Source organism: Bos javanicus, chromosome 13, assembly GCF_032452875.1.
Source record: "Bos javanicus breed banteng chromosome 13, ARS-OSU_banteng_1.0, whole genome shotgun sequence".
NCBI lineage: Eukaryota > Metazoa > Chordata > Mammalia > Artiodactyla > Bovidae > Bos > Bos javanicus.
This window is the reverse complement of record NC_083880.1, coordinates 54,695,634-54,711,591: the sequence shown is the minus strand read 5'-3', so window position 1 is coordinate 54,711,591 and position 15,958 is coordinate 54,695,634. Positions and strand designations below refer to the sequence as shown.

General features: G+C 54.2%; 1 protein-coding gene across 1 annotated transcript in view; it reads left to right on the top strand.

The window, feature by feature from the left end:
- Window positions 1–1,175: 1,175 nt before the first annotated feature.
- Window positions 1,176–15,958, top strand: part of NTSR1 (neurotensin receptor 1) — a 51,882-nt gene continuing 37,099 nt past the window's right edge. Inside the window, exon 1 of the mRNA XM_061436960.1 lies at window positions 1,176–2,346. Within this exon, the coding sequence (XP_061292944.1) occupies window positions 1,633–2,346 (714 nt within the window). The 5' untranslated portion in view covers window positions 1,176–1,632. The remainder of the gene's footprint in view (window positions 2,347–15,958) is intronic.

Sequence of the window (15,958 nt, the reverse complement as noted above, 5' to 3'; positions counted from 1 at the left end):
TAGGACCTGTTCACTGAACCTATGGGCTCGCCTTCCAGAGAGCAAACCTGGGCTAACCTGGAGAAGTTAAAGCAACTTTTGTTTTCCCAGGTATTTCAGCTTCACACCCTCTGAAATCCTCACACAGTCCGCACAAAAGCATTCACTCCACAGGTGTCCACTGAGCGCCTGCTGTTTGCAGCACCAACAGCATCCAGAACAATGGGGACCCAGGAGCACCGATTTGAACTGTGTACCCATTTCACAGATGACTAAACAGAGGCATGGGGAAGCTAAAACACTCACCCAGATATTAAGCAGCAGGTTGAAACCACTCCTGTTGCCTCTGAGCTCACTGTGCTGGCCTCCAGCAAAGGGACATTTGTGTTCCCTGCGAGGGTACATTTTTAAGCACGTATCTTATGTGCTAAGACTCCGTGATAGGAACATCAGGGTTCAGTGGAGCGGAGGAGCTCAGAGCCAGCTGGGAACCGGAGACTAAGCACTGAGCCTGAGTTTCTCCCCCCACTGGTCTGAAGTCTGGGCTGCTCGGCCTCACCCCCTTTCCTCAGTGCTCCCTTTCCCTCAGGTCCCTCTGGTATCTGTTCCTTATTCCCAGCCCAGCCAGGTCCCTCTACATCCTGCCGGGCTGGACCCTGAGGATGACATCTGATGGTCCACGTTCAGGTGATGATGACAGGCCTGGACCCTACCACCTGCACCCACAGTGGCACACGGCCACCCCAGGGTGCACAGAGGCAGGTGGTACTTTATCCTCTGCTTTCTGATCGCCTCAGTCATCCCCTCCCCCAGTTACTTGTGCTAGAGTAGAGCCCCCTGGGAGCCCAGCTTCTGGCATCCCCCCACCTCAGCAGGAAGCCCACTGTTTGGGCGGGCTGGAAGCGACCCGGGGGCAGTTCCCTTGGGGAAGTGGGCATAGGAAGCTGGGGAGACCCGGAAAAGGGGGGCGAGCTGCCTGAGGAGGGTGCCTGGAAAAAGCCAATATTCCTGGCGCACCTCACTGGAATCCCAGTTCCCTGGGGCACTCCTTCCAGCCCAGATGGTCCCTGAGAGTGAGCGGGGGTGATCAGCCAGCCCTGCCCCGTTGCGGGGCGGGGACAGTGGCTGGGGCCGCCTTCTCTCCCCTCCAGCGCCCCCCACGGCTGGGCGCGCCCGTCGCCGCCGGCTCAGTGGAGGCGCAGAGCTCCGGAGGGCGCTGGCGCTGCGGGAGGTGCGCGGAGCGAGGTGCGCGGAGAGCGCGAGCGAGAAGAGAGCGCGCCGGGCGTGCGCTCCGCTCAGCTCCACAGGCTTTCCTCGCGCAGCCCAAGCCCTAGCCGGCCGGGCGCTCTCCGTGAGAACCGGTTCTGCCGCCCGGGGACCGGAGGAACCGTGGGATCGGGCATTCGGAGAAAGCTGGGAAAGCGCGGAGCCCGGAGGGAAGCTGCAGCCCCCAGTGAGTGCGAGCGCCGAGCGCGCCAGGCTGGCACGGACCGGGTTGGTGCTCCCCGGCTCGACGGCACACCCCCTCGGCCTCTCACGCCCACCCCTCGGGCTCCCTCTATTCTGTCCCTGCCTAAGACTCACCCACTCTCCCCCTGGCTTCCAGCCGCGGACCCGGGGAAGCGCAGCAGCACCCGGCCCCGCGCGCCCGACATGCGTCTCAACAGCTCGGCGCCCGGTCCCTGGGTCGGCCGGACCGGCGACCCGTTCACGCAGCCGCCGTCGGTGCTGGAGAGGGCGCTCCTGGCTCCGGGCTTGGGCAATGGCTCTGGCAACCTGTCGGAGTCCGTACCAGCGGCGCCCAGCAGCGACCTGGATGTGAACACGGACATTTATTCCAAGGTGCTGGTGACCATCGTGTACCTGGCGCTCTTCGTGGTGGGCACGGTGGGCAACTCCGTGACTGCCTTCACGCTGGCGCGCAAGAAATCGCTGCAGAACCTGCAGAGCACGGTGCACTACCATCTGGGCAGCCTGGCACTGTCCGACCTGCTCATCTTGCTGCTGGCCATGCCCGTGGAGCTGTACAACTTCATCTGGGTGCACCACCCCTGGGCCTTCGGTGACGCCGTGTGCCGCGGCTACTACTTCCTTCGCGACGCCTGCACCTACGCCACCGCCCTCAACGTGGCCAGCCTGAGCGTGGAACGCTACCTGGCCATCTGCCACCCCTTCAAGGCCAAGACCCTCATGTCCCGCAGCCGCACCAAGAAGTTCATCAGTGCCGTCTGGCTGGCTTCCGGCCTCCTGGCCGTGCCTATGCTCTTCACCATGGGCCAGCAGAACCGCAGCGCCGACGGCCAGCACCCGGGCGGCCTGGTGTGCACACCCATCGTGGGCACCGCCACAGTCAAGGTCGTCATCCAGGTGAGCAGCCTCTTCTGGGGGGCAGGGGCAGGAGTCAGAGGCCACCAGACCGGGATCTCCCCTGGGAGCAAGGGTCCAAGGCGGACCCTCAGGGAAGCCTCAGTGCCTCATCCCAGAAGTAGTTTCCTGTCTGTGTGTCCTCTGGGTACAGGAAGTTGGAGAAAATTTCATGTCCCAAAGAAACTGTGTTCCTATGAAGCTGGGAATGAGTCGGGATGGGGGAGGAGCAGGGGACTCGAGAGCAGCCTGATCCCCGGCTTCTTCCCACCTTTCACTCCAGGGCTGCCAGGCCTCAGCCCTACTTATTTCATCGCCTCCTTCCACCAAAGGGGCTGGAAGCCCAGATTACCGACCTCCCTCGAGCAGAGGCTCTGTGGATGGGCCTCAGCTGTCCCCAGAGCCCCTGAGGTGTAAGGCAAATGTGTGTGCTGGTGTCCTCCTCTTTCCAGAGAGGGTCCCTTCCATCAGCTTCTCGAAAGGCTTTGTGCTTCCCACAGGTGTGGTCCCTCTCCTCTACAACAGAACCCCTATCCCAGACTGCTCCCCCAGTGTCTTCTGGCCTGATGCTGTCTTGGGCCGGTTCCTTAGTTTAGCCTCAGTTTTCCCATCTGTGAAATGGGGCAATCACAGCCCTGGTCTCAGAAGGTACAGGATTCAAGAGAGAGGGTATGGGAAGCCCTTGTCTGGCTCCTGGTGGGTAGAAGTAGTCAGAGGTGCTGTCCCTGGTGGTGGTGGTGATGTTGTTTCTGCTGGAAAATCCTAAGGTATCAGGCCTGGTGGCAGATTGGAGGGCCTGCAGTCGGGTGACCAATGCCCTTGGAGGGTCTGGTGAAGCATGTGGGGACCCAGGTTGGAGACCTCCCTGGACATTGGCTCAGCCAGGCAGGGGGATTCCAGCCCCAGGGAGAAGGCTTCTCAGGCAGGGCCCTGGCCTGGGAGCAGGGTGTCCCCCAGAGCAAGTCAGGGAAGAGATACCACCTGGAATGGCATGGTGGCCTCAGGATGTGGGTAGCCATGAAAGGGCGGGGGCTCCCTCCACCCCAGAGTGGGATGGGAAAGGAGGGTCTGGGCTGAGCCAGGTTGGGGTGGGAGTCCAGAGAGACTGGCTGTCCTGTCTGGCTATCCTTTCACACCCAAGTCATCAATAGCTTCTCAGCAGAACCCATGCTGCTGCCTCTGAGTATGACAGGGGTGCCAGGCTCAAGGAGCTGGCATGCTTGGGGGTGGGGAAAGTGCCATCTGCACGTCTATCCTGGGCTGCAACTGGCCCTCCACAGGCTACTACCGAGATGGAGCCAGTGGGCAGAATTAAGCTCCAGACTCCTCGCCTGCCCTGGCTCCAGGTATTCCTGTGCAGAGGGGCCCCCCGGCAGCCACGTGTAGCAGGAAGATGAGTCACAGGCTGCAGGCAGGAGCAACCAGGGTGCGTGTGGTGACAGAGTGGGAATTACCTTCCGGCTTCCTCTGGGGTCTTGTGGGCTGTGCTGGGGCTGGGGAGTTGGGACACAGCAGCCACGACACCTGGCTGTGAAGGTGGGGCAGGTCAGTCATGCCCACCCAGGAGATGCTCCCCTGAGACCCCTGCCCCCTTGGACCCCTGTGGGCTGGGCCAGGAGCAGCTGGGGGTCAGACCATTAAGAAAACACAGCCACAGAGGGAACCCCCCTCAAGCACCCTCACCCCCTGTTAGTGCCACATGGTCAGATACCCCAGGAACTTGGCTTGGCTTCCCAAAGGGCCCTCCCTGAATCCTTTTGGTGGGAGGCTGCCATGCTGATGTGGCCTGGGCTGTGTCCTGGTCACTTGTCCACTAGGCAAGTGTCTGTGGAGCTGGCTCTACAGAAGGACCGCATCTGTGGCCGCAGCTGTAGCACTGCTGAGCGTTTACTCAGCACTTGCTGGCTCCGGAGTTTCCATTTTTCTTTAATGGCCTCGGCCATATGCTCAAGAAAGACTGATGGGCCAGTTATTAGAGGCGCACTTATTTCTGACACCGACCACTCCTGCGAGGCTCCGGGCTCCTGTGTGCTGCTCCATGTGCCTGAAGGAACATTCCTCATGGAGAAGCTCAGCCCTGGCCTTGCCCCCTCCCCCCTTGTCCCTCTGCGCCATCCACTGTCCCAGGAGAGGTTCCCAGGGGATTTTATGTTCCCCACATGGGCTTCTGGGCCACTTGGCAAATCCGGGCCAATGTCCACTGTTTTAAACAGTGACATCTATGCAGAGAGGGGGTGGGCACCTGTATCCATGTGTCTCCCTCTCATGGGCTATGTTGGGAAGTGTGGAGAGGTGGGCCAATCAAAACAACCACTCTTTCCAAAACTGGGGCCCCCTCCCAGCCCGAGTGTCTCCCACCAGTTGTGTCAGCCCTCCACCCCGTGAGGTTCCATCCTGGACACTTGCAATCAGAAGTAGCGTTTAGAAATGAGGTGCTTCGATGATGAGATTTCTGAGCAACTTGGAGCTGTCATTGCTGGAGTTTTCTGAGTGTGTGGTTGGAGTGGACAAGGTGAGAGGAGCTCATGGTGAGGACAGGGCTTCCCGGGCCAGCAAAGGCCCTGGATCCTGGGCCCCTGGTCAACAGGGAAGCCTGGGAGGTGGAGCCTGAGGAGCCTGCCCCGTTGCCCTGGGACAGTCCAGCACCTCCCCAGGGCCCCAGAGGGGACTGGATTCAATCCTGCAGGGTAGTGGTATCTCCCTCCCCACTGCCACATCTCCATCCCCTAGTAAATCCTGTCTCCCCAATGCTGGGGAGGGGTAGGGGGAGGTGGATGTCCCCCTCCTGGGGCCTGCTGCTCTAGGAACAGGGATGGCGGGTGTCTAGGAGGTGCCCCAGCTCAGAGCAGCCCCTCTGCATGCACGGTGCCCTTGGGGGGAGAATTAGGGGTCACAGGGCATGTGTACCTTTGTTAGAGATCCACTCCCCGCTCACAAGGCCACATTAAAACAGCCTCCCCTGGAATCACCCTTCAGACCTGCATCAGCATGGGAAGGGCTCTGGGTCATCACTTCATTGTTACCGTTTTCCAGGACCTGTGGCCCTGACAGCAGCTGTGAGGCTGGGGGCGATGGGGGTGGTGATGGGGTACCCCTGTAATCTGCCTTCGCAGTTGGCCTCTTTCACATTCAGTGCCAGCAGCATTGCTCCTCATGATGGGCTGGGCCCAGCTTCAGAAGGGGCAGCCGGCCCTGGGTGTGGCTTGTACGGGAGGGGCTCATGTCCATGGGCACATCGACTCTGGGCAGCCTCCTGAGCACCGAGGCCATTAAAGTCTGACGTGATCTGTGGAGGCAGAGGCCGCCAAGACCTGTCTCCACAAAGTGGAAGAAAATTGGTTCCAATAAAATCAGGCCATGGATCATTTTCTCGGTGTTTCTATCCTGTGCCACCAGCTGCGCTGTGCCCTCTCCCCCTGCCCCCATCCATCCACCTGTTCGCTCCTCTTTCATCCATCAATCTCCCATTCCTCCACCTGCAGCCAGCTCACCTCGGTGATGCTGACACTTGTGGCTGAAGTTTGGCGAGTCACGGGGCCCCAGGAGAGTGATGCTATGTTAGGGAAACAGGCACCCAAGATTGGTGCCTCCTGCTGGACTCACTGCCCAGAATTCAGCTCCTCCCCCAGAAACATCTGCCCAGCACTCACAACATGCCGGGTCATGGAAGTTCAGGGCAGGCCAAGGGGCTCTCCTGTATTAAGGGGATTGAAGACGTAGCCCCTGAGCACCAGGCTGGGTTTCCCATCAGACCCAGGTGCAGAAAGGATGCTGCTGCTGAGACAGTAGGGGTGCAGTCCTGGGTTCACTAGTGATGTCCCAGCATGCAGTGGGACTTCTTGGTTTGGCGACTGTGCTATGGTTCTGTACAAGGACAGAGTCTGGGGCAGCGAGTGGGGCAGGGACCCCCATGAGCAGTCATCCCAGGAGACACCCACGCAGCTTGGGTGTCCTGCTTGGGGACTGCAGCCCATCCCTCGTGTCCAGAGTCTCAGCTCAGGGGGACCAGGACTCTAGCCGTGAGCTTTGGTGCCAGCATGGTACACTCGCCTATTGGCCCCAGCAGGACAGTTGTGCTGGGTGGGGCAGGGCCTGTGAGGGGAGGAGGGTGTCAACCTACTCAGGTGGTTGGAGGCCTCCATCCCACCACCAGAGAAGCAGCCAGGCTTCCATCTGGTTATCTAATGGCTTGTGTTTCAAGAGGGAGAGGAATCACAAGCCTTTGTTCCTTTTTTTCTGTTCCAGTGAAACACACTTAATGTGAAATTTACCACTTTCTCCGGCTTTAAAGGACCACCACCCCACCAGTGCGGACTTCCCCACTGTCCCTGAGGGAGAATGCGTCCCCACTGGACACCAGCTGCCCCTGCCCCCAGCCCCGACTGTGTGTCTAGGGTTTGGCTGCTCCAGGCCCCTGTCAGATGGGATTTCCAGCCTGCCTTAATCTCTAAGATGTGGTGAAGATGTGGTGGTCACGAGTGAATGCACCGTGCCAAGGAAGGAAGCCAGTCTCAAAAGGTTCCAACTGTATGATTCCAGTCATGTGACTTTCTGGAAGGAAAGTGACGGGCACAGGGCAGGGAGGGATATTGGCAGTAGGTAATGCATGTTCTGTGTCTTGTGGGTGCTGCCAGCTCTGTGATGGAGCATTATCAAAACTCACAGGGCTTAGATAAAGGATGATTTCCTTGAATAGACACTGTCTCCATGAGTCCCTCAGAGGTTAAAGGCCAAGTCCATGGCCTCACCCTGTGAAGGCAGTTTGGGTGCCAGGTCCTCTTGGGGGCTGGGGGGTGCCTTTGGGCAGGAAAGTACCAAAGGGTCTGAGGGTCATTTCTGGGGAACTCAAATTCCCCAGGCAGCTGCTCGTCCTACCCGCCCCCCATCACCCCAGGAGCCAGGCAGATGCTCAGCCCTCTGGGGGGGACCATGGTACCAAGCTCACAGCTGTGGGGGCTGCCTGCTCCCCAAGATCCCTGCTCTAACCTGGCAGTGCCCTGGCATTGAACCTGGCCACCACCATCCCCAGTGACAGGGCAGCCCCCCAAAGGAAGCAGCCAGGCTCCTTGGGCCCTGAGAGAGAATCGAGGCCCAGAGAGGGTGGGGGCGTCCAAGCCAGGCCCACACCTGCCCTGTCTTTCTGCTCCCACAAGGGGCCCAGATGGACTGCCGGTGTGCTATGACCCCTGCCCCCTTTGGGGATGTCACATACATGCACCTGTGGGGGTGGCTCCATCCCCCATGGCTAGAGCCAGAGGGGGAGAGGGCCAGGGAGCCAGGTGGAGCTGGGCCAGTGCACCCAAGCTGCTAGGGAGGGGGTCTTTTGGGATTCTTGTCTTTGGCAGCCCAGGATCTAAGGTTAAGTGCCAACTTCTCCACTGACCAGCTGCAGGGCCAGGCTACAGATGTGACTTTCTGTGGCTCGGTTTCCTCAATTACCAGCTGGAGGTGGCAATTACTCTGTGGTCCAGGAGCAATGGGGCTGAGGCACCCCATGCAGCACAGGTGGCTTCAAGGAGAGACAGGTTCTCTGATTTGCACCTTTAGGGGCAACAAGAGCCTCCTGCCCCCAAGAAGGCTCCCCTGCCCAGAGCTGGGAGCTGATCCCACGGTCACACCCAGTCCCAACTCGGGGTCTGTATGCACACATCAGGATCCTGCAGGAGATCCCAGAAACTCCCGAGCCTGGCGTTGTTCTCATACCTGTAGGGTCAGGGGCCAGACTGAGCATCTGTCCAGCTCCCCCGAAAAGCCTTCACTGCCCGAGGGCCCCTGAGCCAGGAATCTGCAGCACCATGTGCTTGAAGAATCCCCATCTGTCTTCTGTGATGACACCTCCCCCTTCACCCCCTTCCACACCCCCTCACCCAGCACCACATGCCAAACACAGAGGGTCCTATGGGGAATCTCCCCAAAAGGTGTGCATCTCAGCAGAGAAGACAGAGAAGTGGCAACACAAATAAGTGCAAGTGAACAGGAGAGGCAGTAGGGCTGTGATCTTAGGTAAGGGCGGGTATTACAGCATCTGGGGAAGAAGGTTCCAGAGCTGGAACAGCAGGTACATGGCACCTGCTGGGGTGACACGGCCAGAGCAGGGGAGCCCAGGGCAGGGCAGCAAGTGACGAGTGATCATGGAGGACACAATTCAGTTCAGTTCAGTCGCTCAGTCCTGTCCGACTCTTTGTGACCCCATGGACCGCAACACGCCAGGCCTCCCTGTCCATCACCAACTCCTAGAGTTTACCCAAACTCATGTCCACTGAGTCGGTGATGCCATCCAACCATCTCATCCTCTGTCATCCCCTTCTCCTCCTGCCTTCAATCTTTCCCAACATCAGGGTTTTTCCAAATGAATCAGTTCTTCACATCAAGTGGCCAAAGTACTGGAGTTTCAACTTCAGCCTCAATCCTTCTGATGAATATTCAGGACTAATTCCCTTTAGGATGGACTGGTTGGATCTCCTTGCAGTCCAAGGGACTCTCAAGTGTCTTCTCCAACACCACAGTTCAAAAGAATCATTTCTTCGGTGCTCAGCTTTCTTCACAGTCCAACTCTCACATCCATACATGACTACTGGAAAAACCATAGCTTTGAGGACACAGGACATCCTTTATCCTGGGAAAATGGGCCCCTCAGAGACTCTGAGCAAGAGGCCATGTGGCTTACACTTCAGACAACCGTTCTCCCTGCCTCTTTGACACAGTGGGGACTCAGGAGGATGGTTAGGAAGTCCACGTGCATGATCAAGATGACCCAGACCAGGCCGCTTTCGGAGAAGGTGGAAAAATGATCAGATACTAGATCTATTTGTCTTCTTTCTTAGGCTTAAGTTTATATCCAGGCTTCCCTGGTGACTCAGATGGTAAAGAATCCACCTGCAATGCGGGAGACCTGGGTTCATTCCCTGGGTTGGGAAGATCCCCTGGAGAAGGGAATGGCAACCAATTCCAGTATTCTTGCCTGGAGAATTCCATGGACCAAGGAGCCTGGTGGGCTGCAGTCCATGGGGTTGTAAAGAGTTGGACAGGACTGAGCAACTAACACTAAAGTTTACACCCAGTAAAAATCATTTGCCTTTGTTTACATCCATGACTTCTGACAAATACAGAGAAGCCTGTAACCACTGGCTCCAAAGATAGAGCCCAGTTCTGTCACACAAAGGAGTCTCTGCAACCCACTGCCCTCAACCTCCCCTCTGATGCCAGGTAAATTGAGCCTGTGAGTCTGGCTTTCTTAGAGCAGGCAATGCCTGAGGTTCACTCGCGCCATCGCCTGTGTCAGTAGCATGTTCCTTTTGTGTGTGGAGGAGTACTCTACTGCACAGATGCTCCACCACGTGCTCGCCGCTCACTGTTGGAAGAACTTTTGGGTGGTCTCTGGTTTTGAGCGATTATGAATAAACCTGCTGCAAATATTCATGTGCAGGCCAATGTGTGAACACATGCTTTCATTTTTCTCATGTAGGCATGAGAGTCAGATTTCTGGGTCACACAGGAAGTGTGTTTAACTTTGGAAGAAGCTGCCAGACCTTCCACAGTGGATGTGCCATGTTGACCATCCACTAGCAACGTGGTGGAAAGACAGTTCTCTGCGTCCTGGCCGGCACCCGGCACTGTCGGTGTCTGGTTTATTTGTTTTTCTGCTTTTCATTTATCCATTTTGTAGGTGTGTAGTGGTATCTTGCTGGGGCTTTAACTTGCATTTCCTTGATGATTCATGATATTAAGCATCTTTTCCAGCAGTTATGTGACATCTGTGTATCTTCTTTGGAAAAGTGTCTGTTCCTGTAGTTTGCTTATTAAAAAAAAAAAAAATATATATATATATATATATATATATATATATATATATAGGCTGTGCTGACTCTTAGGTGTGGCATGCAGAATCTTTAGTTGTGAACTCTTAGCTGTGGCATGTGGGATCTAGTTCCCTGACCAGGGATTGAACCTGCCCGCTCTGCATTGGGAGCACAGAATCTTAGCCACTCGATCACCTGGGAAGTCCCTGGCTATTTTTAAATTGGGTTGTTTTCTTTTTTAAGATGTTTATTTATTTATTTGGTTGCACTGGGTCTTGGTTTCGGCATGTGGAATCTTTTGATGTGATGCTAGGGCTTAGTTGCTCCACTGCATATGGGATCTTGGTTTCCCAACCAGGGATTGAATCTGCATCCCCCCACCTAGGAAGGTGGATTCTTAACTACTGGACCACCAGGGAAGTCCTGGGTTGTTTGTTTTCTTATCATTGACCTTTGAGAGTTTTAAATATATATTCTGCATCTAAGTCTTTTGTGAGATGTGATTTGCAAATATTTTCTCCCCTTCTGTGGCTTGTCTTTGAATTTTCCTAATGTTGCAGGTCACAGAGCAAAAGGTTGGAATTTTGATAAAACCTAACTTATCAAAATTTTTAGTGGCTTATGCAAGGTCACAAAGCTGTTTTTCTTTTTTTTTTTTAATCTTCTGGAATCTGTATAGTTCTGTGTTTTACACTTTTAGGCTTATGATCCATTTTGAGTTAATTTCTCTATAGAATGTGAGATATAGGTAATTTTTGTATATACTTACCCAAATGATCAATACCATTTGTGAAAGGATGATCTTTTCTCCTTTGGAGTTTTCTTGTACCTTAATAAAACTCATCTGACCTTGTGTTTGGGGCTAAATCCAGACCGTCATGTGTCCCTTCAGTCTTTGTGCCTGTTCCACCCCCAGTCCCACATTCCCGTCACCACAGCTTTATAGGAAGTCTTTCAAGTAGCACAAGTGCGCCAACCTTGTTCTTTTCCAAAAGCGTTTTGGCTACTCTAGTTCCTCTGCTTTTTAACATAAATTTTAGAATCAGACTTTCAGTATCTACAAAAAAGCCTGCAGGGGTTCCAGTTGGGATTGTGTTCCTCTATACTAATAGATCTACGTGGGGAGACTTGACATCTTAATACTGAGCCTTCCGATCCATATGCAAGGTGCATCACTGTATTTATTTAGGTCTTTGATTTTTTTCAATGGTAGTAGATTTCAGCATACAGATCCTACACATATTTTGTTATGTTTATATCTAATTATTCATGTTTGGGGAATTATATATATGTGTGTGTGTGTGTGTGTGTGTGTGTGTGTGTGTACTTAAAAAATTTTTCTATTTCCTATTTTTTGCAGCTAGGATATATAAATGTGATTGATTTTTAGTTATTGGCCTTATATCTTACAACCATGGTAAGTATACTTATTAATTCTAGAAATCCCTCTGTACTTTCCCTGGGATTTTTTATGTCAACAGAGATGTTGTTTAAGAATAGAGGAAGTTTTATTTCATCCCTTCCAAATCTTTAATTTCCTTTTCTTGCCTTATTGGTCTAGCTACAACTTCTAGTATGATATTTAATAGGGATGGAGGAGAAAGTTTCCCTGCCTTGCTACTGATCTTAGAGAGGAAGTCTTTAGTATTTATAATTAAGTTTGAGGTCTTCCCTGGTGGCTCAGATGGTAAATAATCCACCTGCAATGAAGCAGACCTGAGTTCAATTTCTGGGTCAGAAAGGTCCCCTAGAGAAGGGAATGGCTACCCACTCCAGTATTCTTTCCTAGAGAATTCCATGGACAGAGAAGCCTGGTGGGCTACAGTCCATGGAGTTACAAAGAGTCAGACACAACTAAGAGACTAATATGAGAGTTTTAGTTTAAATTTTTAGTAATTTTTTTTTTTTAATCAGGTGAAGAAAGTTGCCTTCTATGCCTTGTTTGCTGAGAGTTTTATCACAAATGGCTGTTGGGTTTGTCTAATCCTTTGCTTCATGTGTAGGCTTGGTTTACACCTCATCAGTGAAAGCCTCCTACACTGGGAGGACTTGTGACTGGACTCAGTCTCTTTTGAGGATGTTGTCCGTTTGATTTTTGGCTTGGTTAGGGTGGGTCTAGACTTTAGGGCATGGTCCTTATTCCTAAGGTGTGGACTTGCTGGCATCTCAGTGGGATGCTTAGTGTGTGAGGAAGACTTCTCTCCCTTCCAGCTCAGCCAGGATACCAGCCACCCTCCCATAAGCCCATCAAGGTCACAGTGTGTGCACACAGCCCAGCCAGCCCAGAACCTACGAGAGACCCCCGTGGGCTTCTGAGGACCCCACCATGCAGGTCCCCCTCCCAGCACCCGAATCTGCAGATTAAAGCCACTCCTGCAGCCCCAAGCTCTGAGTTCTGCCTCATCAACTGGAGTAGCCAAGCTCTGCTCAGACCCCAGCTCCTGCTGTCACAACGAGGAAAGTGTCCCCAAATAGAGCACTGGGTGACAGCAGACCCCACCTTGTTACTTTCCTGCTCTCTGGAGCCATGGTTGTGCACTGTGGTTTGTCTTGTGTCTGAAAACAATCGCCTGACAAATTGTGTACAATTTTGTAGTTGTTTATGACAGGCGAGCTTGTCTAGTGCCCCAAGTAGAAATCATCTGTGGATTTTAAACATTGCCTACTTTCAAAAATATCTCAGGCAGCTTATGATAAAAGACTTAGTTCAAAGGGATTATTAAAACAATGTAGCAAAAGAATACATAAAAAGAAACATTGTTATCCTAGAAACATAAAGTGGAAGACAGCCCCAGTGTTTGAGTAAATTTCGTACTGAGGCTTATGAAAAAGTGCAACATTATTTGGACTTAAACATTTTTAGCTCTTTGTCTTAAAAGGTGGGTTTATTGTAAATTTCAATAACTCTCTGAGGACACATCTAAAGGTTAAGAGCATTCTTTAGTGAGTGACTCAAAGAGAGTTCCTCTGTTTGAAGAAACACGCCACTTCCAATGTCCTGAAGTTCAGAGAGTCCTCGGGTTGTTTGGAATCGTCCCTGTTCAGAAATTATGAAGTTGTGAGAGCTCACAGCAGGCCGTGGGGTACTGTCACCTGGAGCATCGTTTCCTAGTTGTTTGGCAGGACTGCAAACCTCCAGCTCCCAAGGGTTGGGAGGGAGTGAAAGTGCATCTGGATCGTGTCACTGGGGAGCCCTGTCTGTCCAGTCATCCAGGACACACTGGCTTGGAGCCCATATCGAACACTTGCTCTTTTGTGACTCAGTCCACTTCAGGCTCTGTGCCCAGCAGGATATGCATGGTCGGAAGCGCTGTCCAGGGTCACTATTTATTGCCGGGGACAAGGGAGAAGCAGTTACATCTGTGCTGACCCATCTCCCAGGCTCTGCTGATCTGGACAGACCAGCTGCTCCTGTTGCCGCCAGCCCCACCTGGGGACCCTTAAGAGGAAGGTGTGTCAGGCGGGGGCAGAGATCTCTCTATCCCCAGGACCCCCAGGCAGTCCTGGGGGCCCCCTCTGGACTGTCATCAATGTGGTGAACCCCGTGACATCATCCCTTTGTTCTTCCCACCCCAGGGGTGGGCCTGGGGCAGGTAGGCCCAAGTTGAAGTTGAGCACCCCCTGGTGATCTCCCAGTGGTCTGCCTATCTCCCCGGACAGCAGGTCAGGAGCTCAGGCACCAGCATCCAGGGAAGGAGGTCAGATGGAGAGCCCCATGAGCAAGGGATCAGGCAGCTGAGTCATGGCATGGCCCTTGCTGATGCCCTATGGCTTCAGCTGGAGGCAGAAGGGAGTGCGGCTGGCCTGAAGGCCCCTCTGTCCCCACAGGCTGCTGCAATGCCTGGTACCAAATTCTCCCCAGCCCCACTGCCCACTCTGCTGAGGTGGACCTGAGCACCCCCAGGAGACATCTTCTCTGCCTAGGGCTGCCCAGGGTTTGGGGAGGAGGGACAGATGGGGCACCTGCCACACCCAGGCCAGGGCTCAGTGGGGCTCAAGTCTCACGGGGCCCCAGAGGACAGTGGGCTCCTGGCGTGCTCAGAGGCCCAGAAGATTGGGAAAAAACACCAGCCAGCCACAGCGAGCTGGCAAGCAGACAGTGTACCCCAGCCAAGGCGAGCTGCTCTGCAACAGTAAGGCGCCTCTGAGCCCCCACCCTGTCACACTCGCCTGCAGACTCAACACAGATAATTGCAGGGCACCTAGACAGGGTTAACACCCGCTAAACTTCCTGCAATTCATTTTCCTGACAGCTTGTTTAAGAGACGCTGTCTTGTGTATTAAAAATACCTACTTTTATGTCAGAGCTGGAGAGCAGCTAGAAGGCGCTCAGAAAGCTTCCAGTTAAAACCACACAGGGCAGATCTTCACGTTTTGAAAAAGCTCTAACCCCAAACACTTTCTATGCATCTGCCTGTCACGGAAGCTGCGAGAACCTCACGGTCTCGTGAGCTGATGGTCCTGGGTTTGCAGCAACAGACCACAGAAATCCATTCTCCCAGAACTGGGAGGCTGGGCTCCCAAATCAGAGTGTGGGCAGAGCAGGCTCCCTCAGGGGTTCCCAGGGAGAGTCCTCCTGCTTCTTCCACTTCTGTGGTCCAGGCGTCCTGGGCTCATGGCACCTCTCTGCCATCTCTGCTTTCATCTACTCATGACTTCTCCCCTGTGTCCACGTCACTCCTCTCTGGCTCTTTCTAAGGACATATGTCACTGGATTTAGGGCCACCCCTATCCAAAGTAATCTCATCTTGAGATCCTTAACTGCATCCATGGAGACTCTTTTTCCAAATAAGGTCCCATTCACAGGATCCAGGGGTTAGGATGGGGGGCCACCAATAACCCCACTAGACCCCACTTGCAAGGGCAGAGACAGAAAGTGGGATCAGGGCCAACTCTCCTGGACAGAGGGCTGGCCCCTGTGTGCTGCCTGCCCAGGTCGTCTCAGCTCAGACCCGTGAGGGGCACCTGGGTGAATGCTGGAGCAGGAAGGGCTGAACGCAGACCTCACAGACCTCCAGTGCAAGTGCCCAGCACAGTCCCAAGACCAGCCAGGATGGTGTCTCAGCAGAGGAGATGCTCTCTGACCTCCCTGCAAGGACATGGCCCTGGGTGGGGTGGGGCTGGGGGAGGAAGAGGACACAGTTCAGGCAGGCCACAAATCCTCTTTCATAGATATTCTCATTTGACCCCCATGGTGACCCTGTGAGGTTGGGACCACGAACACATGGGTTCTGTCACTGCTTTCTCCCTACGCCCCGCAGGCCTGGAATGAACAGGGCCTCCGAGGATGAGCCTCAGGATCGTCTACCAGGCTTGGCCAGTTGTTTTACCTGTTAACACCTTGTCAGGTAGCTCCACCTGTTCACACCTTGTCAGGTAGCTCCACCTGTTCACACCTTGTCAGGTAGCTCCACCTGTTCACACCTTATCAGGTGGCTCCTTGGCTGAAAACTCTCACTGCCTGCTGGAGCGTGCTAACTTGTCCCAGCTTGGTCCTGTCTGACACTGTGATGAACCAAAGTTGAGCTCAGTTTGACTTGATGACCACGCACGAGCCTACAGTGAGGGACAGGTGCCTGTGACAGTCAAGGGGGTCAAATGTAGGGAGCCAGCCATGGCAAAGAGGTCATGGTGAGGTCTGTGGCTCCAGGGTCCATCCTTTCTGCTCCAAGCATGAAAACTTTAATACCTCTCTGGGGCCTCTGAACCTGGGTCAGAATCCATGCTGTCTCCACATGGCCATGTGAAGCCCAAGGGGACACATGTGCGGAACAAGCCTGGGTTTACTCCTGGGACTCAGCAGCCGAGATGGCTCT